This window comes from Vipera ursinii (genome assembly GCF_947247035.1).
Source record: "Vipera ursinii genome assembly, chromosome: 1".
Classification (NCBI taxonomy): domain Eukaryota; kingdom Metazoa; phylum Chordata; class Lepidosauria; order Squamata; family Viperidae; genus Vipera; species Vipera ursinii.
The window spans coordinates 339,692,733-339,720,702 of NC_139512.1; the positions used below are offsets into that span (position 1 = coordinate 339,692,733).

The following is a 27,970-nucleotide window of genomic DNA, read 5'->3' on the forward strand; positions in this document are numbered from 1 at the left end:
GCGCTTGTCTGAGGACGTCTCCGTGGTCATGTGGCCGGCATGACTGGATGCCAAAGGCACACAGAACAGTTACCTTCCCACCATAGTGGTCCCTATTTTTCTACTTGCATTTTTACATGCTTTCGAACTGCTAGGTTGGCAGAAGCTAGGACGAGTAACAGGCGCTCACTCTGCTACACGGCACTCGGGATTCGACCCGCCAAACTGCCGACCTTCAGATCGACAAGCTCAGTGTCCTAACCCAGAGCCACAAACTTACAATGCATCTCAAGGTGTTGTGGGTATGTGTACATGTAAAAAATGTAAATGTGCAACTTTTCCCACCAAGTTGCAGCTAAACCTCAACAGATACCTTTATTTAGACCAGGGCTTTATTCTAAAATACACACCACTTCTATCTCTGACTGAAAATGAACTCTGTATTCATTCAGAACAATGTCCCCTCAACATTCTCTCCTCCTCTTGGAAATTGTTACAGGGTATGCTTGTTACAGGATATGCTCTTGAGCATACACAGAGGGCTAAGAGTACTGTGCAATGCCATTAAGTGGCAGAAGTTCCCATTAAAACAAAAAATGTTCATATCGTAATGGTCTTGAATGCAAATATTCACAGTTATCAGTGAATGCTAATAGCTATTATATTTAGATTTTTTAAAGAAATACATGGGACAGAAAAGCCTCTCTTTTTCCCAAGCTATTTCCTGGAGAGAGAGGACATTTTTATTGCCTCTTAATCAAGAGATTCATTCCATTAATAATATGTCTGATGAAATACAGAACAAGATGAAGAAAACTTCACATCTTCCTTCATCTGCTGTGTCAAAAATTGGCTCAGGTGTGCAAGGAAACGATGCATTCTCCAACACGTGCAAACTGGTTCCTTTATTCTCGTTTAAAAATAGTTCTCTGCATGGATTGAAACACAACTGAAAACAAAACCTCGTCTTTTTTAAACCAAGTTAAAACAGCATGATTAACAAATAACGCAGAGCGTAAAGTAAATTGCTAAGCACACTGATTGTGCTTAGATTGTAAGCCGCCCTGAGTCTTCGGAGAAGGGCGGGGATATAAATGGGATTAAAAAAATTAAAAAAATTAAAAAAAGACTGCATTCCTAAATACGCTTACTACGAAGAAGCCCAACTGAATAAACTGCCTAATTTCACACTACACCAACCTACGGCTTGTTCAACACGGTTTAGGGCAGGGGGTAGGCAACCTCGGCTCTTTTATGACTCGTGGACTTCAACTCCCAGAATTCCTGAGTCAAGCGTGGTGACATCATACCGCTGAACGTCCCTGCCTTTTGTTCGCACGCGGAAGGTGTGGCCTGGATTGAATGGTTAAAGAAAAGGTCGGCGAGGGATCGCCTTGCCGGGGGAAGGCTAACGTGCTGGGGCGTGGCTGTGTCCCGCTCACGCTTCGGAGGGAGGCGGGGCCTCTGGCAGACACGCCTCTGAATCGTTTACTCCGCCCCTTCCTTGTCCTTCAGGCCCAGGACACGTGAGAACCAAACCTGCCACTGGGAGGAGCGAGCGCGGGCGGAATTAGGGAAGCCGAGCAAGCGAGGGAGTTTTGTTCCTGTTCATGCTGTCTCCCTCCCTTTCTCTCTCTCTCTTCGCGGACTCTCTGCTGGTAAGGCGGCTGGCTTTCTCCCTCGTCTCCCCTTCCTTTTCGCCTTCCCCCAGCGAGGCCCTGGTGAGAGGCTAACCCAGACCTAGAGTGGGGAGAACATACGTGCTGGAGGGGGAATCAGGCTGAGAAATGGTAGGTGGGCGCGCGAAGAGGGTCCACGACGCTCCCTTCATATTGTAATAATATTGCTGAGACAGGTAGTCCTCGATTTACGACCAAAATTGAGCCCAAGGTTTCTGTGGTCGAGTAAGGCTGCTAAGTGAGTTATGCCCTGTTTTACGTCCTTTTTAGAAGGGACGCGGTGGCTCAGTGGGTTAGGACGCTGAGCTTGTCGATCAGAAGGTTGGCAGTTTGGCGGGTCGAATCCCGAGTGCCGCGTAGCAGAGTGAGTGCCTGTTACTCGTCCCAGCTTCTGCCAACCTAGCAGTTCGAAAGCACCTAAAAATGCAAGTAGAAAAATAGGGACCACTACGGTGGGAAGGTAACAGCGTTCCATGCGCCTTTGGCGTCTAGTCATGCCGGCCACATGACCATGGAGACGTCCTCGGACAAGCGCTGGCTCTTCGGCTTTGAAACGGAGATGAGCACCGTCCCCTAGAGTCGGAAATGACTAGCATGCATGTGCGGGGGAACCTTTACCTTACGTCCTTTTTGCCACAGTTGTTAAATGAATCACTGCAGTTGATAAATTAGTAACCCAGTTGTTAAGAAGTGAATTTGGCTTCCCCATTGACTTTCTTTGTGAGAAGATCACAAAAGGGGATCACGTGACCCCAGGATGCTGCAACCATCATAAATACGAACCAGTTGCCAAGCGTCTGAACTTCGATCATGGGACCACAGGGATGCTGCAAGGCTCGCAATTGTGAAAAGCAGTAATAGGTCACATTTTTCAGTGCTGTTGTAACTTTGAACAGTGGAGGATGACCTGCACCCAGGGGCGGCCCTTGGCCCTCCTTCTCTGAGCTGGATGGATGGTCCAAGGATTTTTTTCTCCTAAAATTCAAGGTGGTCTATTTCAGTTATCTACCTGTCCCCTCCCCCTGATCACATGGTCTTGGGGTTGGGGGTTGCTTAGTGCTCTTGCAACTGACCAGTGCAGCTCTTCTCTCTCCGGTTGAGTTGCAATAACCATTGTCTCCCCCTAATAATAATTCAAACAACACCTCACTATGCCAGGTCCTTGAGAAGGAATTGATAGATAGATAAAATGCCAAATCCAGTCTAAACATCTGGCTGACTTTGCGGCAAGGCATAATAATAACTTCTTTTTCACAGCATCAGATTCAGCAAAGAAAATTACATGCTGCTTTCTCTCAAAGCTTTTCTGAAAGCAGCCAGGAGCCTTAGCAGAAGTGAAAAATTGGCCTTGCTGCCGAAGAAGGCACACTGTCACGGTCACACTGGTGTGTTCAGATTCCTCAGTAAGGTTGCCTTGCCTCGGACTGGACCCTGGTACCGCCAATCTGGCATCTCCAGCTTTCTCCTTCCAGCAGCTTTGAATGTTTGCCATCTGACATCCTTGTGCCCTCCCTCTGAGATGGCAGAACAGCGGTACTGTGTGGACTATGCCAAGCGAGGCACTGCTGGCTGCAAAAAGTGCAAAGAGAAGATCCTCAAGGGGATGGTGCGCATTGGAAAAGTGGTGCCCAATCCCTTCACTGAATCTGGTGGGGACATGAAGGAGTGGTATCATGTCAAGTGCATATTTGAGAAACTGGAGAGGGCTCGAGCCACAACAAAGAAGATTGAAGACATCACAGACCTGGAAGGCTGGGAAGAACTGCAGGAGGCTGAAAAGGAGATGATCAATCAGCACATCTCAGGTGAGCTATGGATTATGAAGGTTGCAGCGGTAGCTGCAATTTAAAAAGTCTCTTGAATTGACCTTGCCTCCCGATGACTGAATGACATTTGCCGTTAAATAACAAATTTATCTCAAATTTATCTTGTAGTACTGTAGACTTTTATTAATGTCCTAAAACTAAACATACTGAGAGTTGGACAGTTCCAGATAAAGTGAAGTTTCCCAAGTATATCCTTGCATGATCTCAGTGGAGATATAGAATAAATTTGGGACATTCTGAGGCTGTTAGAGTCAAATTGTATGACTGATTCCTTTAAACTACACAATAGGACAAGTTTGGAAAAGGACAATGAGAATTATCAGAAGATTAAAAACTGCCTGATCAAAGAGCATCTTTCGCATTGAAAAAAGAAACGGGGAACTGTTAGGACTTTTCAAATATATGTATTGTTCAGGACACAGAATAATGAATAATCCCCTCTCTGTTCCACAGACCTTTCTTCCAAAACTACAAACACTCCAAAGAAAAAAGCTATAATCCAGGCAAAGATTTCTCCTGGTGGACAAATAACATCCCCCAAGAAAATGCCTCTGGTTTCTTCAAATCCTTCACCAAGGAAATTTTCAGGTTTTACAGGTTGGTGAGAACTCTTACTTCCTTGCAACATATTGCTGACATTTCATTTTGACTTAAGATAGTAGTGGAAGAAAAATAATGGCTCTTCGAACTAGTAAGAATGTGGGTCTTCGCTGACAGCAGATGTGTTTGCAGATATGTACAAAATTAGAATCAGCCCTTTTAGATGAAAGCGACAGCCTCCTTTTCCCCAAAAAATTTTTTAGCTTCCTATTCTGTGCTCTCTGCCAAAAGAGAAGACTAAAATCAAATGACTTTGCTCCTCTGGATGAAGTGTAACAGTCAGTCTCTGCCAGTCCATCTTTCCTTCTAGCACAGAGTTTTGATCAACCTTCCTTACTTGTATTGTTACTAATTAATTATTCTATCAGATGTGTGGCATATAGGGGTGGCATGTAAACCCTCTTATAAGCATTAAGAGAGCCAGTTGGGTCCAGTGATTGAGAAATCGGGAGACTGTGAATTCTAGGCCTCTGTTAAATATTAAACCCAACTGCGTGATTTTGAGCTAGTCAATCTCTCTCAGCCTACCCCACCTCACAGGTGGTTGTTGTGGGGAAAAATAAGAGGAAGAAAATTGGGTATGTTTGCTGCCTTGAGTCGACCAACAAGTATAAAATAAACATTTTGCCATAATATATAAATGCAATCAGGACATTGCCATTTACCCTGAAACTCTTTGTCTGCTTAGCAAAGTCAGGCACTTACGAAGAAACATCCAGCTCTGGCTCTTCCCACAAGTCCAGCTTGTCCACCGAGAAGAGTGATCCAAAACACAAAGACTGTTTGCTGCGGGAATTCAGGAAGCTGTGTGTAATGGTGGCTGACGAATCCAGTTACAATGTCAAAACTCAGATAATTCAGGACTTCTTACAGAAGGGAACCAGTGGAGGTACAATTTCTTTCTCTTTGTTTTCACTGATAGGGTACTTGGGTCTGGGTAGAAACCAATCTACCCAGATTTGGTAAATATAATAATAATATTTATTATAATTTAATAAGAATTTATTGTGTGGATGTATAATTTATTATAATTAGGATAAGAGTGGCAGGATCTCATTGATAAAAGCACTGAAATAGCACAGTGCTAAGAAAGGCACAAGAACACCTAGAGATGGTGACTTGAGGAGGGAGGTGTCTATTATCCCTAATGGTTAGCATTATTCTTCTCATCTAATGCAGCCTGGAACAGGGGTGGTGGAGGCTAAGTCAGTTGCCGGTCTGAAAAACAGGTCTGCTGATCTATTGCAAACATCTGTACCTCTTCCAGATGGCTTTCGAGGTGATCTCTACCTAACCATCAAGTTACTCTTGCCTGGAGTCATTAAAAGTGTTTACAATTTGAATGACAAGCAGATTGTCAAGCTCTTCAGTAGGATATTCAACTGCAGCCAGGAAGACATGGTCCGGGACCTTGAGCAGGTGGGCAGAAAGGAGTCAGATTTTTGATAGACGGTATTCCTCTCTACACAGCATGCCTCTTTCTCTAAGAGGTTGAGCACCACAATTATGGACATTAGTCTGGAAAGTCAAAAAGTGAGTCATGTGACCAGATCCAGGTTTACAACCTTTTTTGCGACCATTATTAAGCAAATGCAGTAATTGTTAAGCAAACCCAGTGTTTGCCTTGGGGCAATTTGGCCAGAAACCAGAAGAAAATATGGTTTTTGGCAAAAACATCATAAAACAAATCACATGACTTGGGGAGTGTCAGAACTTTGACATTGGGTAAGTAACTTTTGTGGGGGAGCGGGGGTCATCACAATTTCAAACTGTCACTAAGTGACTGGTAGTAAGTCAAGAACTACCTCTGTACAATTTACTGACAATTTGTGTAGATACTCTAGGGTTGCATCCATTGCTTTTGCAGATCCCAGGTTGAGCTTTCGTATTGGTTTATACTTTGATGGCTGATGTCAAAGATCCCTGAGGCTTTCCTGATTGCAATTAGTTTATTATTGTCATTTATAATTACAGTTTATTACACTTACAAGCCAAAGTATCCTCTGCCTGTAGTAGTGCTCTTTGTAGCTGTTTCCTTTTGTATCGTAAATCAGGGTGACGTTTCAGAAACGGTGCGGATCTTTTTTGAGCAAAGCAGGTCTTGCCCTCCTGCTGCCAAGAGCCTTTTGACAATCCAGGAAGTAGATGAGTTCCTGACACAGCTATCCAAACTTTCCAAAGAAGAGGAGCAACAGAACCTACTGCAAGAAATTGCATCGAGGTAGAAAAAGGAAATATTTATGAATTTTGAAGTGGAGGGTAGTGTCAGATTGGAATAGGTAAGCATGCTGAGATGTCTGCTGAGAGATTGGTTAATGCTTCCAAAGCCTAAGAGGTTCTGCTCCTATTCCCTGCAATGGAGGTATTTGGGGATAGCATAAATATACCCCAAAGATACACAAAACTAGAGGCCCAGCTTCTTAGCTTTGTATTAATGTAGGCATATTGCATTTGTATCCCTTTTTGTTTTCAGGTGCACCGCTAACGACCTGAAGTGCATCATTCGACTGATTAAACATGACTTGAAAATGAATGCTGGCGCAAAACACGTGTAAGCTGAGATCAGGTTGAGGAGAATGTCCGAAATCTAAAAGCAGAACATGTTAGTGGTATCAATAAGGAAATTAGATAATTAGATAGGTCTACTAATTAGTTCCAAAACCCTTTGAACTCTGATTGTCAGTCACTGTGAAAGAAAGGTATTCCTTTCAGATATGCTCCGATGACTTCCTAGACTCCATGGTGACCTTGCAAAGGTTTTTTATTATTATTAAAAAAGTGATTATTACTTTTCTTTAAAGGCAAAGGTACTAAACATTGGGTGCCTTGAAGGTGTCTTGAAGGGATAGCTCTCAAGAAATCTCTCTCATAAAGATTCTGTTGTCTAGCATAGCCGTGGTGGCGCAGTGGTTAGAATGCAGTACTTCTGCTGACTGCTGGCTGCCTGCAGTTTGGCGGTTTGATTTTCACCGGCTCAGGATTGACTCAGCCTTCCATCCTCCCGAGGTCAGTAAAATGAGGATCCAAATCATTGGGGACAATATGCTGACTCTGTAAACCGTTAGAGAGGGCTGTGAAGCGGTATATAAGTCTTAAGTGCTATTGCTACTATAAATTGTCAACCCAACTAAACATCCACCCTAACAGCATCTTCAGATACTATTAAACAAACTTCCCATCAGCCCTTGTCAACACTGCTAATAATTGGAAGGTAAATAAAAGATATTTAGAGAGATGCAACTAGGAGAAATCTGTCTTAACCAAACTGGTGGAATCTAGAAGTAGTTGTTTTCTTTAAATTCGTTGATATATCTGTTCTTTAGATTTAAATCCTGCCCTTCTTCCCGAAAGCCAAGGCAGCCCATAAACAGGTCCTCCCATTTTTCTCTCCACAATAGCATCCCTTTAGGATAGGTGAGTGAGGATGGACTTGATCTTGAGGCTCTCCAATCTTTTTGCAGCTCTAACCACATTCACCCTTTTCTAAAAAATAATTATCCTGTTCTTTTCCTATACAGACTTGATGCATTGGATCCCAATGCTTATGAGGCTTTCAAAGCATCCCGTAACCTCCATGATGTTGTGGAGAGAGTGCTGAAGAACCAGCAAGAATCTCAGCCAGGCATGAAGAAAATTCTTAGTGTCCAGGCAGCCTTGATGACCCCAGTTCAGCCCATGCTGGTAAAGAACAGCTGGGGTCCGCAGAGATGTGGTTTTTCTCAGTTGCAGCATCAGGCTCTGTAACAACCTCTTGGTCTGCCTGTGTCACCCTCTTATGTTCAGGTTTTATTGTTAGTTAGAAAAGTATGTATTTAATCTAAGCATTTATTTATTTATAGTCTTCCTTTTTTCTGAGAGCAGGAAAGGGGCGGGGCTGTGAAAGGTCCTCTGATTTTATCCCAACATCTGCCTTGTGAATTGTCCATCACTCAGCATTTAGGAAGCAGCTATAGAATACAAAGAAATCTGCAATATAAAAAAACAAGGATAAAATCCAAGAGTTCCATTGGTTTTTGTCAGCTTGTCTGCCCTACTTGAGTACCCTTCTATAGTCTTTTAACTACATTTTCAAGAGTGTGTAGCTGTTGATACATTTCTAGGCCATGATCAAACTAAAGCTAATTTTCTTGCTGTTCTAAAAATAAGGAAGTGTGGATGCTCTCCTCAAAATGTGTTTCCTAGAAAGCAAAAAGTTTGTTGAACTTTTGTATTGCTTTGTCATTCAGTTACTTGGCACTGTAGACTTAGCCTGGCATTCTCCAAAAGACCTTGTCTGCATATGTGAACTGTTTTCCCCTATCTGGCATCATTTATGAGACTGATTCTCTTCTCAGACATCAATTTGAAGTTCTCTAGAGGGACTTTCATGCATGCAATTGTATAAAGGTTGACAGGATTAGCCAGTGACATCATCCTGGGGAGACCCATTTGTGGGCTCCTTTCATGTTCCCGGGAGGAGCTAGACTAGAGTGAAGGACAAGAGCTCAACCCCACCCTACAACAACTCTCAGGTCTCGAACGTGGGCTTGGTAACCTCCTGTCCAGCATTTGAACCATTCGAGCCATCGTGCTCCTTCAAGCTTGGCAACTTTAAGACATATAGACTTCAACTCCCAGAATTCCTCAGCTAGGATGCTAGCAGCTGTCCGCCTGTCTTAAAGTTGCCAAGGCTACGAAACATTAGTATAAGCCTGGTGTCCATGACCCTGCTGGCCAGGGAACTATAGTCCAGGGCATCTGAGAGATGTTTAGTTTGAAAGGTTGTTGGGAATGGAGTTATGTCTAACTTGCCGGAAGGCAGCTGGTTGTTATAAGCTAAGAGTTTTAAACTGGATTATTTTTCTCTCCATTATTCTGTAAGGCTGAAGCTTGTAAATCAATTGAGCATGCCATGAAAAAGTGTCCCAACGGCATGTATGCAGAGATTAAGTATGATGGAGAGCGCGTTCAAGTGCACAAAAAGGGAGATCATTTCTGCTATTTCAGCCGCAGTCTGAAACCTGTTCTCCCTCACAAGGTTAGTGGAGTAGATGGGCTGCCTCTGGGGAAAAGTATGGGTTCCTGGCTCCAGCTTAATCCATGTGCCTGGCATTCTTAACCTCAGCCACAGTGAAATCCAGTAGTACCAAAACTGTAGTTTGGGACGGTGTGCTCTGTAATTTGCTCAGGGAAAACAAGGAATTTTAATCATTCCCAAGTGTATATTTCCTCAGCACTTTTGTGTTTAATTAGTGGAGCAGTCACGTAGGCAGTAACTTTTCCCCTTAACACGAACATGCATCATTTTTTTCTCCAGCATTTGTTTCACTCTGCTTTTCAGACTACAATAGTCTCCCAGGTGGATTTTTTTCATGCTGCAACAAAAATAAAAGCCGTCTCTATGAGTCGTTCTGGGAGTTGAAATCCTCATATATGTTAAAGCTGCTGAGGTTGAGAAATAGTGGGAGAGTCAAATCTTTCTATCTGCTTTAAAAACCAGTTGATACCTAGTTCTTTGGCCAGCGGATGGATTGAAAAATTCACGTAATGTATTTGCTTGCTTGCGTTTCATCAGGTGGCTCATTTTAAGGACTTCATCCCAAAGGCCTTTCCAGGAGGGCACAGTATGATCTTGGACGCTGAAGTTCTTCTGATTGACACCAAGATAGGGAAGCCTCTGCCTTTTGGGACGCTGGGAGTGCATAAGGTACATCAGAAGAAACTCTCTTCCATCGCCAAGGAGATGGTGTAATTCAATAGTCCTCAACCTTTTCTTCACCACAGACGCCCTTTAAATACCTTTTGTGACCATGGCCACGGACCACCAAGACTTAACTCAAGATTTAAATCGTAACATTTCTCCAAGCCTTGGTTGACACACACACCCTTTGATGACACCAACCACCACCACCACCCCACCACCCCTAGGTCCACAGACTACAGGTTGAGAATCACTGGTGTAATTTATAGCAAGCTTCCCAAAGATGGTTTTCCACGAGGCAACTGGACGTCCTTGTTTTTCTTTGAAGGTGTTTCGCTTCTCATCCAAGAAGCTTGGATGAGAAGCGTCTTCAAAGAAAAACAAGAAAGTCCAGTTGCTTCGTGGAAAACCATCTTTGGGATAACTATGACCTGGATGACTGAGAATCTCCATAGACTTATAGCAAGGTTCTTTTATAGGGCAGGGAGTGAAGAGCCTGTATTTAATAGAATGCAATAATGAAAGGTAACAGCATTTTTAGCTGATGTGGAGGGAATGGAACCCAGCTTTCTCCAACATAGTTCTCCAGAGAGAATTCTCATCGCAAATTAGCAGACTATGGTCCAGTAGATTTATACTGGAAGACATTGTGTAGAGAAAGTAGACAGGGTTTTTTTTCCATTTGTAATACTAGAACTGGGGTTATTTGGTTAAAAGTTAGACAAAATGGCCAAATTTCAGCATCATGGTTTCATGCCATGCAGAGTGTGGGTATATTTTAAAGGGAGAAAATTGGTTTTCCTTCTCTAATTCAATTACTGTTTTTATAAAAATGCAAACAAAAATAACTTGCAAGTGGTGCGCCAGAGGGCAACAAGTTATCTATCCCTGGCTTAAACTTTGTCCTTTTCCAAAATAGCAGAATAGCCTTGGTTGTTGCTGCTCACAAAATGATACCATGCACTCAATATCAGTTGTTTGTTTGTTTTTTGTGTCCCTTTGCAGAAAGCTGCTTTCCAGGATGCTAATGTTTGCCTTTTCGTCTTTGACTGCATCTACTTCAATGACGTCAGTCTGATGGACAGGTGGGTACATAACGAGTGCCAGTCCTGTTCAGTAAGGTAGGCCCAGCAGAGCCCTGTGTAACTAGCATTGTTTCTTGTATCAGCCTGAATCTGAGCAAAGAAGAAAATTATGGCCTACACTTTTTGGTTGCCAAGAGTGGGTTTCTGCTCCATGAAAATCTATGCTGGATTACATGCATCCTCTATTTTTTAAACTGATTCTCCATAACAATGTGTGAATGACCTTGGGGGACAAGGAGAGATGCTATCTAGGAAACAATCAGATAAGAGAGGCAGGAGCCCCCAGTGGCTTAATAGTCAGTTGGAGAAACTTAAAAAAGGACCTGTCTTAATGGATCAAAGAGTTAATAGTGGTGGTGGGAAGTATGCATCTTCAGACTTTGCAAGATTCTGTTAATGTGATCTTGCAATAAAGTAGAATTAGTTCATCTAGTCATGTTTTCTGTCTGCTTTACCTGGGAGGGTTGATACAAAGCTCCAAACTAATTCATGGTACCTATGTTCCCACAATCCTCTTAAACAGCTTAGATAAAAACCTGTCAATTGCTTTCATACAGCATTCTATAACGCGAGCGTACAGCTAAGTATCTACAAGCCTATCCTGATTGACTAATTGTTGCTTCAGTGGGCTGTGTGAATCTAGAAGATAGTTTAATTCAGTTAATCATGTTGTGTGACTATAGATATAGGCATTTTACTAAGCTCCTTTGTGGTTGATTTGGGTTTGGCTTAAGGTATTATTCCAAATCCAGCCAGTTCTGCTTTCTAAGGCAGGATTTCTCACTTAGCAAGTGAATGGAAGGTGTTGCAAAGTGCAAGTCATACAGTTCTACATCATCCTGACCTAAGACTTGCACTGAATCATCATTTTTTAATGAAGAAGCTGCCCTCTTTATTTAGAGTGACCTAGAGAGAGAAAGATTGACAGATCAAAACAGAGTTAATCACAAGCCACAGAGTCCTATGAAAACTCTATTAGCTTAACCCTTTCTATGTAAAGGATACACTATCAATTCATCTGTGCTAGGCACCCACCACATGGTCCTGTGAGTTCATGCAAAAAAAAAAAAGACCATTGCTTGTGATGGAATGTAAAATGGGCGGAATATGGATGTTTAAATCTGCTATCCATGGAGATGGCCATGGAGAAGTCGCAATAAAGATGTTAAGACAACCACAGTCCATTTTCTTATTTGGTCTATCTCATAAGGCTGATAAAGTCTGTGGACACTGTAATTCCCAGAATGCCTAGTCATCACTTGGGGAAAATGTCCAATTGGAAATGAATATCTTTGGCCATGCTCATCAAAGTATGCACCAAACAGCTGAATTTGCTTGACGTTTGAATCATTAAAGGAACTTTTTATTTTTTATTTTATTTTTATTTTAATTCCATTTATATCCCGCCCTTCTCCGAAGACTCAGGGCGGCTTACAAGCTTAGCAGTAGCCTTCATTCTATGTATATGCCTGCTTATTAGGGCTTTCATACACCCCCCAAGCGGCATTATTACAAAGTCAGCTTAATTGCCCCCAACAATCTGGGTCCTCATTTTGCCTACCTCGGAAGGATGGAAGGCTGAGTCAACCTTGAGCCTGGTGGGATGCAAACCTGCACTAATTGCAGGCAGCTGGTGTTACTTAAGGAGGCATTAGCCCACTGCTCCACCAAGGCTCAGCCACATCTTTCTTCTGGTGATTTTGCCCATGTCTGTTTCCTTTAGGCCTCTGCGTGAGCGTCGCAAATTTCTCCATGATAACATGGTGGAAATTCCCAACCGAATTCTCTTTTCAGAGATGAAGCATGTCACGGTAGGTACATGAGACTTGGAGAAGCTTAAAAACGTTCAGCGGAAAGTTCTTTGAATCTTCTGTACGTGGATGAGCCATTGTATGCTTAACCTTCTGTGTCTAAAAAAAAAGTTTGTGTTTCTTCCCTGTCCTGATGCTGTTTGTTTATTCATACATACATACACACACACACATACATACATACATGTTACATGGCTGCCAATCTCATTCAATGATTCTAGGTCACACAATAAGCAATAAAAACAGCACTCTCTTCCACTGAAGGGCCAGACCAGCTGTGAAGTGTTCTTTCTGGATTCACCATCCTGGGGCCCTATTTTCATCTCCCAATCCATCTAGCTCAGACATGTCAAACTCGCGATGTCACATGACGTTGCGCGACGTATCGGAACTTTTTCCCCATTGCCAGCAATGGGGTGGGCCCGGTTTCTTAGTGATGCGTCCGGCCCGCGGGCCGGCAGTTTGACACCCCTGATCTAGCTAAATAGGCTTTAATGAGATGCTAACTCTTCCAGTTTTATAATTCATGAAAGGTATGTGTGCCAAACTGAGGTCATAACAGAATAGAACCTCTTAGGAAGGCCAGGAATTTTCAAGCAAAATGAAATAGTGAATTGGCCGGCTTGTTATCTGAAATAAACATGGATTAGATCTTGTGGATCCAACTATATCTTCTGGATAAGACCTTCAGTCACGTTGAAATGTCCAGTGGGATTGCTAATCTCAGTCCTGCCTTTATAAACTTTCTCTTTTCCTTTCTTTTCCAGAAAGCTTCGGACCTTGCCGACATGATCAACCGAGTCATCCGGGAAGGGCTGGAGGGACTGGTGCTGAAAGATGTGAAGGTATGCAAGCTGCTATTTCTGCTAGCCCATTTAGGCCAGCGGGCAACAAAGTCTGTGCTCCCCCCCCCGCCCATATTAAAGTCCATTAGTCCTCTCTGAACGTATCCAATTTCCTTTTGAAGCCATCCAGTCAGCAACCATCCATCTTGCAGTAGTGAATTTCAGAGACTAAGCTTGTATGTTCTTTGTGAAGAACTTTTGTTCTAAATCAGGAGCCCCCAATTTTGGGGGCGCCGGGGATCAGTTCCATGGAGAGTGGTTGTTCCATGGACCTGGGGGACACAAGATAGTTGCTTATTCATATCTCTCAAGATATTAAATAAACCATTAAGAAATATTAGATTAGGAAAGATATAAAATGGGTGGGAACTTACATTGTCACTAGAGTTAAGAGTGGAATTGAGCAGTTTAAGACTCTGGGATTACTTGCCACTCTCCAAAAACCTCCCAGAGTTCCTGTAAAAGTTGCTGCTGAATTATAATTTTTGTTGTGACCAAGGAGGAAATTGGTAAAATTGTAATTATGAGAACCATGTTGAGTGTAATTTAGTGGAAATCAAGAGTTGTCCTCCGGTCTGCCATCTTTTGGAGTGTGCACACCAATTAAAGGCCACCTGCGGCCCTTTATCTCCAATGGTGGGATCTGCACTAAAGAGAATAGGACTGGCCTTTCCTCCTTGGAATCTATATGGTTCCCTTTCTGCTTCTGTTTTGGCTAGAGTATTTATGAACCAGGAAAACGCCACTGGCTCAAAGTGAAGAAGGACTATCTGAACGAGGGAGCAATGGCAGACACAGCAGACCTGGTGGTTTTGGGTGCCTTCTATGGCCAGGGGAGCAAAGGTGGGTATTTTTAAAAGTCCAGACTGAGAATCCAGAATCTTATTCTTTCTAGTTCACACTGTCCCGCTGTAGTTCTCCAAGGCGATAGATGGGAGCTTTGAGATGCTTCCCAAGATATTTGAAAGTTCTGCATCCAGATCAATAAAGGGCAGAAATAACCCGTATTTATACTGAGGCAGTGTAGTAATTGAGTCACTAACTATAGTTCTCCAGAATTTCAGATTGGAATCTATCCCAGTGTTTCTCAACCTTGGCGACTTTGAGACAAGGGGACTTCCCAGAATTCTCCAGCCAGCCAGTGGGGAATTAAAGTCCCCACATCTTAAGGCTGCCAAGGTTGAAAAACACTGCTGTAGCTATTGACGTTGGTTGGGAGTGGGAAGTGGGAAGTTTTACATGCAGAGCACATGATTGATTATTAAACTATAGGATGTTCCATAACAAATAGTAAGATCTGATCTGATTCTCACTTCATAAACAACTTATTGGATTAGGAATCTGTCTCATTATAAGCCTACTTCTAACTTAATCATTTGCTTTGCTGTGGCTTTTCAGAGGCTTAGGCCAGGGCTTTTCAACTTTTTCACCCATTGTACCACTTTTAGGATATGGCAACATCTGAGTACCACCAGTCGCCTAGCAAGGTGTCAAAAACTTGATGACCAAAAAAAAAAGGGAAAAAAGTGATGAAGTACAGGTAGTCCTCGACTTACAACAGTTCGCTTAGTGATGGTTCGAAGTTACAATGGCACTGAAAAAAGTGCCCCCCAAGCCACAGCCGAGCAAGACACCTGCCTGCCCGCCTGGCAGCGCTCTTCCTCCTGTCCAAGGTTTTCATTGTTGTGAGCATTTCTGTTGAGGATTGGCAGCAGGGGTGGGGTGGGGGGTGTTTGGTTTTTATTCCCCCCATTTGCTGGGTGGTTGCAGCAGGTTTTGGTCACTTCACATGACCCTGGGACACTGTGACCATCATAAATATAAATCAGTTGCCAAGCATCTGAATGTAAATCACAAGATCCTAGAGATGCTGTAACATTCCAGCTGATCGGCGCTTCTTTTAGGCTCAGCAGAAGTGCCAGGATCAGCGCCAAGCTCCAGCTGGAGCCTGGCGCTGATCCTGGCACTTCCGCTGAGCCCTGACAGCCCTGCAGCTCCAGTTGTATCTTGCTCAGGCTTGTGTGGTGCTGCCACCGGTTCAGCTCATTCCCCTCCCCCACTACCACTTTTCTAGGATGGCCGCGTACTACCTGCCAGGTGCCAATGTACCACAGGTGGTACCTGTACCACTGGTTGGAAAGCTCTGAATTAGGCAGCCTTTCTCAAACTTTTAACCAAGGCTGAAATATCTGCAACAAAATCCAAAAGATAAGAAAACTTCACAATATAATCCACGTCTTGCCTACACCATCCTATTTTACAATAGCAAATTGTAAGGCCAGCAACTGCATCAAGATCCTTAAAACTTCCCACCACTGCAAGGATAGCATTGCATGTGAGGCAATGTTCAAAAACCAAATTTTCAGGTTGTTTCAATTGCAGTCTCAGTGTCGTCATGAGAAGAGATTCTAGAAGACAAAATAGATTTATTCCCCTCCTCCACAAGATTGCTAATTCTGTCTATTCTCATTTATTTAGGTGGGATGATGTCCATCTTCCTCATGGGTTGCTACGATCCTGACAGCCAGAAGTGGTGCACAGTGACCAAATGTGCTGGTGGACATGATGATGCCACACTTGCCCGGCTGCAGAAAGAACTGGACATGGTGAAAATCAGCAAGGTTTGTGTTTAAAAGGCTTTGTGGCTCACTGTGATTCTTGTCTTGTAGGGAAATGACAACATTCTTGCTGTAATTTGAACTATTGAAGCTAAAACTAACTTTTTTAGCATTAAGCTTCTCCATGATTGAGTTTAATGCTAAAGATGAAGATCCAGTTTCTTTTTCTCATATGCTCATTTGCACAAATAGTACATTTAGATGATCCTCCAAATCTGAGTTTTTAAAGTTCATGGAGGGGCCGTGCTCCTTTCTCTATATTGCTGCATTTAAAAGAATATTAAATGCTGTTTTACTATAATTTTGTCCTAATTGACTACAACTCAGGTTTGTGCAAAGTGGAATAAATAGGGAAGAGATGAGAAGACTAAGGGTTGCTCCTTCTCATTCCTATTTGTTGTTACATTGAAACTGAATTATTCTTCCAATCATTTGATCTCTTTCTCTAGTAAGAATAATGCTGGGTTAAGATAGGGCCTGGCCTATGATAATGTACTTACCTATACTAAATTAAAACTTACTTGCAATGTTTGCATATTGCCCCTATTATAGAAATCCATAAAGCAATTGAAATTATAAAATAATTTATAGTTTTCCACAATCACAACAACCAAAGTTCTTTTTTTTTATTGAAAAGTTTTAACATACAATTTTTCTTTAAAAATCCCCCCTCCCCCTCCCTTCTCCCTCCCCCCCTACCTCTCCCCCCTCCCCCCCTCCCCCCCGACTTCCCAGAGCTAAATACAAGGTATATATATAAAAAACAATCATAAACAACCATATACTAACAACTATAAACTCTAAAATCCATCACTCTCTAGCTTATATAGGATAAAACAAACCTTAGTAATATTAAATATATATAAAGAAACTAAAATAGAAAAAGAAAAAAAGAAAGAAGACTTATTCAAATGCTACATAAAACTTCTTAACCCTATACTTGTTCTGGATAAACTCAATCCATTTTCTCCATTCCATAATATAGCGTTCTTGCGAGTGATCTTTCAAATAGGCCGAAATCTTCGCCATCTCTGCCAGGTCGGAAACCTTTAAAGTCCACTCTTCTATGGTCGGCAGTTCCTCTTTCTTCCAATACTGACCTATCAAAAGTCTTGCTGCCGTAATTAAATTCAACATCAACTTGGTGTCCACAACTGTAACATCTGTAATTATTCCCAACAAAAAAAGTTGCGGACAAAACTTTATCCTCTGTTTAAAAATCTTCTGCATGTTCCACAACAACCAAAGTTCTGTTGAAATAATCTGTTGTTTGGTTTTTGCTTATAAGAATTTGTAAATCGTGATCCCTGACGATAGGAAGTTCTATTATTGTGACACTAGCAAATCATGATTAGATCATGATCCGTGGATCCAGTTCCAGCACATGTGTGTACCCTGTTACTCAAAATCTTGATGGTGTTAGAGAAGCTTGAAACTATTATTTTATTGATCCTACTTTCTCATTCTCAGATTGTATTGCTTCATTGTCACTGCCTCAATTAAGCCAGATACTAGTAGCTAATTTGGAAGAAAGCTAGAATAACCTTTTTTATGGACTTAAAATCACAGCTGGGGCCAGAATTTCCATTGCTAAGCAAGGCAGTTCTTAAATGTGTCACACCTGATTTTGCCACTGCAAAATGAATTGCTGCAGTTGTTAAAATGAATCCAGATTTTCCCATTAATTTTGCTTGTCGGAGGCTAGCTGGGAAGGTTGCAAATGATCACATGACCCTGGGATGTTGAATCATTGTAAATATATACTAGTTGCCAAGCACCTAAATTTTAATCATATGACATGAGGGTATGCTACAATTGTTGTAAGTGCAAGAACTGGATGTAACTCGCTTTTTTCAGTGCTGTGGTAACTTCAAACAGTCACTAAATAAATGGCTGTAAATCAAGAACTACTTTATTCTAATCTGAAATAACTTCAGGAGTTGGCTGATCAGCCAAGTTTCTGGGATGCTTGAACACAGGCACTTGGTTCAATCTATCTGGAGGATGGCAGCCCTATTCAATCTACCTTTCTCTAAACTAAGTCTTTAATTTCTTTGGAATTATTCAGGTATTAAATGCTCACTTGTGGACAGTTTCTCTGTCAAAGCTTTGAAAACTAAAGCGCAATGCAATTTTCTTAGATATTTGGGAATCATTTATTCCTTTAATCATTATTAAAGTGTTTCCCATCCCATAATAATGGACTAAATTGATGGGTGCTTCTTTTTCTTCTGTTGTCTAGGATCCCAGTAAAATTCCAGCTTGGTTAAAGATTAATAAGAATTATTATCCAGATTTCATTGTTCCAGACCCAAAGGTAAAATGTCTCATGGGAGTGGGTGTTTCCCATGCAAAAGTGGTTTCTCTGCCATGAACCCTTCCCGGAAGAGGCACTTTTAAGCACTTTGCAGGCATTTGATGCAGCAGAATTGCTGAAATCAGCATGGATATAATCAATCCGATGGAAGGAAATCCACTAGATGGCCACTGCAATCCAGGAAAGGACCTTTGTTCTTTCACATTTTTCCTGTTATTTCATTTTGTTTACAAAGTTCATCTTCTTTCCAAATTCTTTCCAAATTCGAGAGCACTGTGTAACCAATATACCGCGCGAGTTGTGATGGGAGCATCCCAATACTCCCATATTACACCCCTCCTGCGTGAGCTACATTGGTTACCGGTTGTCCTCCGGATGAGATTTAAGGTGCTGGTTCTTACCTATAAAGCCCTACATGGCTTAGGCCCGGGATATGTGCAGGACCATCTGCTGCCAGGAACGACCTCCCATCGCCCGGTGCACTCACACAGGGAGGGCCTCCTCAGGGTGCTGTCAGCTAGACAGTGTCGGCTGGCGACCCCCAGGGGGAGGGCCTTCTCTGTGGGCGCGCCGGCCCTATGGAATCAACTTCCCCTTGAGCTCCGGATGGCCCCGGATCTCCGGTCCTTTCGTCGCAGCCTTAAAACATTTCTCTTCCATCAGGCTGACCTGGACTGACGATAGGGATTTTTAAATAGAATATTTTTAATATTTTATCATTGGGGCTTGTTAGTTTAATCTTTTTTAACATTTGTATTATTGTGTTTTATTGTTGTTAGCCACCCTGAGTCGTTCGGGAGATAGGGCGGCATATAAGTCCCAAAAATAAATAAATACCTCTCCAGATTTCTGAATGTGTAGGCAGAAAAATCATGGAAGAATGCTAGTAGCAGATACAAACCAATCCATTTATGAAAATCCAGGAACAGTTGGCATATGAAATTGGACCTTGTAGAAGTTATTTTACATTGATATACATTCATACAGCTTATATAGCTGTACGGATTAGAAATTAAAACAAAAAATAGAATGAAATTGAGCAAGTTTTGCACTGCAGTATTCTGGACCAGATTCACACTCGAGGCAAAAATTTCATTAAAACCCTGTTTATTTACTAGATGTTGCCTTGAGATATTCAAGAAGAGACAGATAACCTTTTGTTAAGAATATTTTACTTTGGACTTAATACCCTAAATGTCCTTTGGTACACTGCTAGGATTATTCAAAAAATCAGTCCAAGGTAATTCAGTTGAATGTCCTAATGAAAAAACCTTTCTGAACTGATTAGAGCGAAATTGGTGCTTCCAAAATGATCCATTATTTTAATGGCATAAAGAGGGTCTTTTGCCAAACAAATCAATAACTTGGATTAATTTGGTTATTAATTCGGAACTCTGCATGGATTCTTCTGATTGGCTAGGTTATCTAATATAGTTCAAATTAATTTCATACAATCTAAAACAGTCAGTTTTGTGCCTGCCTCTTAAAATTATGGAAAAACATAAAAAAGTGTGTAGGGAATTGATGGAGCACGATTACTAATGGCTCCTGTGAAGAAAATATATACGTAGCTTGTTGTTAAATTGTTGAGTCCTTGTTGTTTCTGAGCTTGGTTATTTGCTTGCAAACATTTCATTAGCCTTGGTGGAGCAGTGGGCTAATGCCTCCTTAAGTAACACCAGCTGCCTGCAATTAGTGCAGGTTCGCATCCCACCAGGCTCAAGGTTGACTCAGCCTTCCATCCTTCCGAGGTAGGTAAAATGAGGACCCAGATTGTTGGGGGCAATTAAGCTGACTTTGTAATAATGCCGCTTGGGGGGGTGTGTGTGAAAGCCCTAATAAGCAGGCATATACATAGAATGAAGGCTACTGCTAAGCTTGTAAGCCGCCCTGAGTCTTCGGAGAAGGGCGGGATATAAATGGAATTAAAATAAAAAATAAAAATTATACACCTAGGTAATATCAGTGATGTTATCTAGTGGGTAATGAAACATCTGCAAGTAAACAATCAAGCTCAGAGAGCACCAAGAACTCCACATTATTCAGGGTGCTTGCACACAGTACTCCATCTCTTGGTTCATTGGCAAGGAGGATTTTTTCCCAATCGTTATCATTTATCTTAGGCAGCACCAGTCTGGGAGATCACAGGTGCTGAATTCTCTAAAGCAGAGGCCCACACTGCTGATGGGATCTCAATCCGCTTCCCCCGGTGTACTCGTATCCGGGATGACAAAGATTGGACTACGTCCACTACCCTCCCACAACTCAGGGTGAGTCAATTATTTTACAGATATAGCCACCTTATATATTCTGAACGTACTATACTGAGATCTGTATCTATGAAATATAACTCTGCATTTTATTTATTTGTGTGTGTCTGTGTGTGTGTGTATATATATATATACACACACACATACACACACATATAAACATATTTTTTCACGGGTATAGGTATGTAGGTCTTGGCATATTCAGGTCTTTTCCCATGTAGGATTGAGGGTGTCTTGGCGACGTTTCGATGAGGTCCCACTCATCATCTTCAGGCTGGTGTCTACACCAAGAACTACACACACACACACATCTCCCAGCTCTCCTCCTTCATCTTAGCATTCAGTCTTCTTGTCAGTCTGCTGTATACCAGCACACAATTCATCTTTCCTTTGTTGCTTCTCATCAGTCATTGAGAACTTCTCCACTCCCATTATCTCAGGGTACTTTTTTAAAAAGAATTTCCATCTCCTGAATCTCTTGCTTAGTTATAAGATACCTTCATTTTTCAGTGGCCATGCTAAGGATAAGGAACAGGAAAGGGAGCATTGTTTAGTGCTCTTAGCCATGAAATGTAGGAATGAGTCTCTTGGTAGGTTTCTACCAAGACTTCTGCCCTCTTAAGTTGCACTGGTGAATTCTTTGAAAAGCATATGGGTGACAACACGGGGTAATGGGCTCCAGAGTTGGTGGATCAATCTGATTCACATCTGGTCTTGTAGACCAGCTTTTGTCCAATCTTCACTTAGGATAATTCAAACCCATCTATCTGGAAAGCGCTGGCTTGAATGAAAGCATCTAAATTTTATTTTCAGAGAAAATAAGTCAATGGTAATTAAAAAGTTAGTATGTACACACTGAGTAAAAGTCAACAAGGCTTTTGATAACCCGACTTCTCTCATCCACGTTAAGCTGGATTCTGTGCCATTTGTTACCCAGATGTTTCATTGGGAATAATTTACCAGTTGCCTATTGTCTTGTTTGTTCCAGAAGAATCTGAATTGTACCTTGCAGGTAAAAGTGAGAAGTTATAGAAAGACTTGCTTCAAAGTTGTTGTTTTTTTCCCATTTCATGGAACACTCTGGCTTTTGTGGGCAGGAGCTGTACCAGGTGTCTAAAGAAAAATCAGACTTCTTGGTAGTTGCTGCAGAAGAGGAGAACTCCACAGCAGGCAGCAGCGGAGAGACTGAGGGCCAACCCAAGTTATCTTCTCCTCAGAAGGCTGCAAAACAGCATTCCAGGAAGTCCCCTGTGAAAGCCAAGAAGCCTGAAGGTGAGCAGTGGAGAAAAGGTATTAAAACTTCTCCAGGGACCCATTTCTACTTTTCCCCCAGTTAGATTTCTTCCAGTAAGACTTTCTTCTGTAGAGAACTCAAGAGAAGATTATAGCTGAGAGGACCAGAACTTTTGGAATAATTGCTGTGTACCCCATGTGCACAGTGATTTTCTCCAGAAATCTAACACTGCAACACACCTGCCGTCCAATTTAAACATGTTTTTCATGGCTACTGTTTATATTGCCAGTTGCTTGATACTTAGCTAATCTATTAAATCAGTGATGATAAAGGTATTGTTTAGTACTTGTTTGTGGGGCTAATTATCGTCTATTTCAGAAGCTTTAAAATGCTTTTGGGCTGTTCCCTGTCTTCAACAATGACAGTTCACTTCTCATGTGCAACTTTAGTCCATTGGAAACTGAATCAAGTTCTGTGTTTTGATTTGTGCTACCAATGTTCAAAATCCTCTTGGGTATAATATAAAGATGAGGTTTTCCTCAGCTTGATTTTGGTAATCAGTGTGAGAAGGTACATACAGCATTCCAGTGATTTCAGAAACAATCACCTGTTACCAACTTTGAATCTTACGATGAAGCAAGCTATAAAATCAGGACTAAAACCTTTATTTTCAAATATAATGTCAGTCATCAGGAAAAGCTGCAGAGCCTGTCTGAAAGTGTCCTCTGCCTATATTTGTATAGGCAAGATTGTCTTTCTTATATGAATCCATTCATTGTTTTTTGCCATCTCCTTAGTACTGACGTAGAGGGACGCGGTGGCTTAGTGGGTTAGGACGCTGAGCTTGTCGATCAGAAGGTCGGCAGTTTGGCGGGTCGAATCCCAAGTGCCGCGTAACAGAGTGAATGCCTGTTACTCGTCCCAGCTTCTGCCCACCTAGCAGTTCAAAAGCACGTAAAAATGCAAGTAGAAAAATAGGGACCACTACGGTGGGAAGGTAACAGCGTTCCGTGTGCCTTTGGCGTCTAGTCATGCCGGCCACATGACCACGGAGACGTCCTCGGACAAGCGCTGGCTCTTCGGCTTTGAAACGGAGATGAGCACCGGCCCCTAGAGTCGGAAACGACTAGCACGCATGTGCGGGGGAACCTTTACCTTTTTACCTTTAGTACTGATGTAGAATTTTTTTTTCTCATTAGCCAGCAAACTAGTAGATAAATCTCCACTGAAGAAAACTGAGGGAAAGCGAGCAGAAAAAAGAAAAGCACCTGAGATGGAGGGGGACAAAAGAAAGGTAAGAATCTCAATGTAAACAAATTTGAAAATTCTGTGAACCTCCTGGTCATTGATGATACACATTCTAAGCTTTTTATAAGGATGGAGAACTGAATTTCATTCCCCAAGTAAATATTATTACTTGAGCCTGTTACAGTTCCCAAGCATTTCACATTATAAGTAGTCCTCAACTTGTTGCCACAATTGGGACCAGAATCTCAAATTGTTAAGCAAAACAGTCATTAAGTCAGATGTCATGTAACCGCTTTGGTTAATAACCACAATCCTGATACTCCCACTCGTGGTCATGAGCAATCTCTCATTTGGTAAGTAGAGTCTGAGGTAAGGAGTATGTAGGTCAGACATGTCAAACACAAGGCCCGGGGGCCGGATCCGGCCCGCGAAGTGGTTTCATGTGGCCCACGAAGCCATCCTGGAAACAGTGAGGGAACGGCCCCCACTGCCTTGGCCCTGGCCCAGAGACCCTCCTTCTGCCAGAGACCCTCAGATCTGTCCCACTCCTGCCCAGGCCTCCATAGGCACCCTTGATGCGTACGATGTAGAGCTGGCCATGCCCACCTAGCAGGCCATACGCACTCTAGCCACACCCACCCAGTAGGCCACGCCCACCCAGGCCATACCCACCCGGCCCCCTGAGGGCAATCGCAATGCTGATGGGGCCCTCAATGAAATTGAGTTTGACACCCCTGATGTAGGTATTTGAGGGGATTGGATCAGGTGCTACGAGCCTGGCACAGGCTTCAGGGCCCATCAGTATGCGGAAACCTATCATGGCTATTCCCCACCAGGTCCAGGATGCCTACCGTGTTTCCCCGAAAATAAGACCCAGTCTTTTTTTTTTGGCCTCCAAAAGAGGCACCAGGTCTTATTTTGGGGGGGGCTCTTTTCCACTCACCCCGCAGCAGCGGCACCGACAACCCCACCGAGCTGGCACACTTCTGCAGCGGAAGGAGCAGCTTCATTCTGCAACTGAGAATGGAGCAAAGGCCTGCATTTCACCATCAAAGGCCTACATAGCTCAGTTCTCGGCTGCAGAGGCCTTCCGGAAAGGCCTCCGACAGCGAAATGCAGGCCCGAGCTCCATTCTCAGCTACAGAATGAAGCTGCTTCTTTGGGCTGCAGAAGAAGTGGACCAGTGTGGCAAGTGTCAATCCATGGGGGGGGGGGGGCTGGCTGCAATGGTAAGCTCCACCCCCACCCTAGCTTGATTTTTAGGCATGCGCCTCACTCCCAAACTAGGGCTTATTTGGGGGGTAGGGCTTCTATTAGGCCCACCCCTCAAAATTGTAACTAGTCAAGGCCTCGTAGGCCTGGTGAGCGGGGAGCAGGCTTGGGCCTTCTGGGTGTGATGAGGTGGAGAGCAGGCCTCCAAGACTGCAGCAGCTTTGCATGCACAGGTGGGCAGGTGAAAATGGGGAAAGAGACAGCTGGGTGAGGAGAGGTGCAGCGTTCCTGCAATCAGAGTGTGGGCAGGTAGCCAAGCATCTGAACTTTCACCATGGGGGAGCTGCAATGGCTGTAGCTTTGGGTACAAGTCATTAAGTCCATTCGGTATCATCGTAATTTCGAACAGTGGCTGAACGAATGGTTGTAAATTGAGGACGACTTATAGTAGTCAAGCTGCATTTTCAAAGTTCTCTTTAGCTTCAGTTATTTCTTGGGGAATTACAGGCTGCATTGCAGAAATTGTAATTATCTGATCAACCTTATTTGGCTAATGTAACTGAATTGCATTATCATTTAAAAGATAAATCTGTTGCCAATCACCAACTGAGGATATGCTGAGAATAGAGCTGAAAGCTTCCCAGAAAGCTTTTTAGCCACTTCTCCTTCCTCCTTGTTAAAAGCAATATTGAGCTACACTCCCTCAACAAGGAGTTTTGCTGATTTTTTTCAAGCACCCTGTGCCCATCACAGAACTAACTCAATGAGTTCTTCAGCACAACTATCATTTTCCTTACAGAGAAGCCGAATTGGAGAGCTAGCAGAGCAAGTTCTCTCTTGTGCAGAGGAAGGCAGTGAGGACACCAAGCCCTATGTGAGACCTAGTAACATACTCTCAAAACACCATCAGATTTAGCCATTAAATGCCTGCAGTAAACCAGACTGTTCCTACTCCTATTCACAAATTTTAAAAGCTTTTTTCACTTAGAAAAAAAGCACAAAAATTTTGGTAGCTTTGCGCTCCTGTATGAGTGCATCCCCCCCCCCCCCCGGCTATAGAAAATTTTTCTGGGATGTGGGAAGAGAGCAAGAAAAGACACTGGATGCAACCACTTCACACTTTAGCAAGCATCCTGTGAACACATTTGCAACCTTGAGTGCTGTTGCCAGAAGGCCGGTTCTCCATCTGATGAGGGTGAGGGCTGTTTATTTTTTCCCTAGTGGCTGTCACAGGTCATCAATGCATTACAAATTGGGTTCTCATTTACTATTTCCTTGAACTTCCTTCTCTTGAAGTAAAGCAAGGTTTTTGAATTATTCCACTGCGCTTTTTTATTCTGTTTCCTAAGTAGCTACAGAACCACATTTTGTCACTAACTGCATTCACACATAAATGTCACCGCCTCACTAAAATAATCTATTTTCTGGGCTCACACAGCACATTTAACCAAATACAGGTAGTCCTCAATTTACAACCATTTGTTTAGCGACCATTTGGAGTTACAATGGCATCGGGGAAAAAGTGAATTATAACCGTTTTTCACAGGACTATTGCAGCATTCCCGTGGTCACGTGATCAAAATTCAGACACTTGGCTACTGGCGTTTATTTATAACGGTTGCAGTGTCCTGGAGTCATGTGACCATCTTTTGTGACCTGACAAGCAAAGTCAAGATTGCAGTGATTAGCAATGGCAGTGATTCATTTAACAACTGTGGCAAGTGAGATCATAAAATGGGCAAAAACTCACTTGTTTAGCAACAGAAATTTTGAGCTAAATTGTAGTCGTAAGTCAAGGACTACTTGTAGTCTCCTTTCCCACAGCATACAAAGCGAGAAAAAAGCCCGAAGATAATTCTAATGTTGCGGAATATTCCAGAGACCTGGTTAAGCTTATTGTGTAAACACAACCCTTAAATGCTGAAGTACATTTCTCTTAATCAAAGCTGTTACCATAGATTGCAGCAGCTCCGTTTCCTTCTGAATTAAAACCTTTTAAAAACATAATTCTCATTGACTGTTCATCATCCTCTTGTGTGTTTCCTACCTCAAAACAGCAGCTGCTACTGGACATATTCACTGGGGTTAAGCTTTATCTTCCTCCTTCCGTGGAGGGTTTCAGGAAACTCAAGCGTTACTTCATAGCCTATAATGGAGACCTGGTTCAACAGTATGATGCCGCTTCAGCAACACATGTGATGGAGAGGATGGAAGACAACCCAGCTGCTAAGCATGTGTCCCCTGAGTGGATTTGGGAATGCATTCGAAAGAGAAGACTGGTGACTCCATGCTAGATTATCTGTTGTAAGCAAATAGCTCCGGTGGAAAAACAGATTAGATTTAGAGACTCAACTGCATCCATTAAATGAGCACCATCTGGAATGAATTAAGTACCTAACTAAAAAACTGACTTTACAGCAAGCAATTTAAAATATTTCCAACTAGTTTTTAATGTGTAAGGTTTTCTTAATGAAAAGTAGGAATAAAACTGTATCTGGAAGCTCCCTTTCCTAATTTTCACTCAGTGATAGCACCAATGTTATCTAGTTGGGTGATGAAACATCTGCAAGAAAACAGTCAAGCTTAGCGAACACCAAGGACTCCATGTATCACTCAGTTGTGCCATAAATCAGTTCTTCCTAACAGAATGTTGTGCAGAAATTTTATATATAACTTTTTAAAGATCAATTTGGCACTACATAACCGTGCGTCTAGTTCGTTTCTATTTCTCAGCCCTTCGCTACTTGACAATATTTTATCCTTTGTGTCTGGAAGTTTTTAGAGAAGTTACTAGCATGCATTTATCTGTTACGTTTTGTTTGAAGTGAAACACTGCTTATTTTTGATAGAATGTTTAATGGATGGTCTCATTACCAGAAGGGACGAGGTGGCTCAGTGGGTTAGGACGCTGAGCTTGTCGATCAGAAGGTCGGCAGTTTGGCGGGTCGAATCCCAAGTGCCGCGTAACAGAGTGAGCGCCTGTTACTCATCCCAGCTTCTGCCAACCTAGCAGTTCGAAAGCACGTAAAAATGCAAGTAGAAAATTAGGGACCGCTACGGTGGGAAGGTAACAGCGTTCCGTGCGCCTTTGGCATCTAGTCATGCCAGCCACATGACCACGGAGACGTCCTCGGACAAGCGCTGGCTCTTCGGCTTTAAAACGGAGATGAGCACCGGCCCCTAGAGTCAGAAACGACTAGCATGCATGTGCGGGGGAACCTTTACCTTTATCTTTTTACCTCATTACCAGACGGATTTGCAGGGTCGAACTGGTGCGTGTTCTTTAACAGTACTATGTCAATCTGGAATATGGTGTCTAGTGGGGTATCACAGGGTTCTGTCCTGGGTCTAATGCTCAATATTTCCATAGATGACTTTGATAAAATGACAGAAGGGATTTGAGGCAACACAAAGTTGGAGATTTCTAACCCACAGAAGACAGGTTCAAGGTTCATAAGGATACTGAGACTTGAAGATAGGACCCTATCCAACAAAATGCAGTTCACTGCCAAGATAGATAGTCCCTGGCTAATGAACCTAATTAGAATTTCTGTCACTGAGCAAAG

At 42.6% G+C, this 27,970-nt stretch overlaps 1 protein-coding gene across 5 annotated transcripts; it reads left to right on the forward strand.

Moving 5' to 3' along the window:
- The first annotated feature begins 1,523 nt into the window (after positions 1-1,523).
- LIG3 (DNA ligase 3) lies at positions 1,524-27,206 on the forward strand. Of its 5 annotated transcripts, none has more exons than XM_083351486.1 (20): positions 1,524-1,637; positions 2,916-3,463; positions 3,938-4,081; positions 4,773-4,973; positions 5,352-5,503; positions 6,139-6,305; positions 6,558-6,635; positions 7,603-7,765; positions 8,946-9,101; positions 9,639-9,770; positions 10,770-10,849; positions 12,573-12,660; positions 13,428-13,505; positions 14,225-14,348; positions 15,984-16,126; positions 18,366-18,440; positions 20,564-20,710; positions 21,808-21,982; positions 23,144-23,238; positions 26,462-27,202. In XM_083351486.1, the coding sequence occupies exons 2-20, from the start codon at positions 2,941-2,943 to the stop codon at positions 26,696-26,698; spliced, it is 2,958 nt and encodes a 985-aa protein (XP_083207612.1). In that variant the 5' UTR covers positions 1,524-1,637; positions 2,916-2,940; the 3' UTR covers positions 26,699-27,202. The 5 variants fall into 5 exon arrangements, with proteins under 5 accessions (XP_083207612.1, XP_083207613.1, XP_083207611.1 ...); XM_083351487.1 differs by having other exon boundaries at positions 1,533-1,769; positions 26,465-27,206; XM_083351485.1 differs by having other exon boundaries at positions 1,533-1,769.
- The last annotated feature ends 764 nt before the right edge of the window (positions 27,207-27,970 follow it).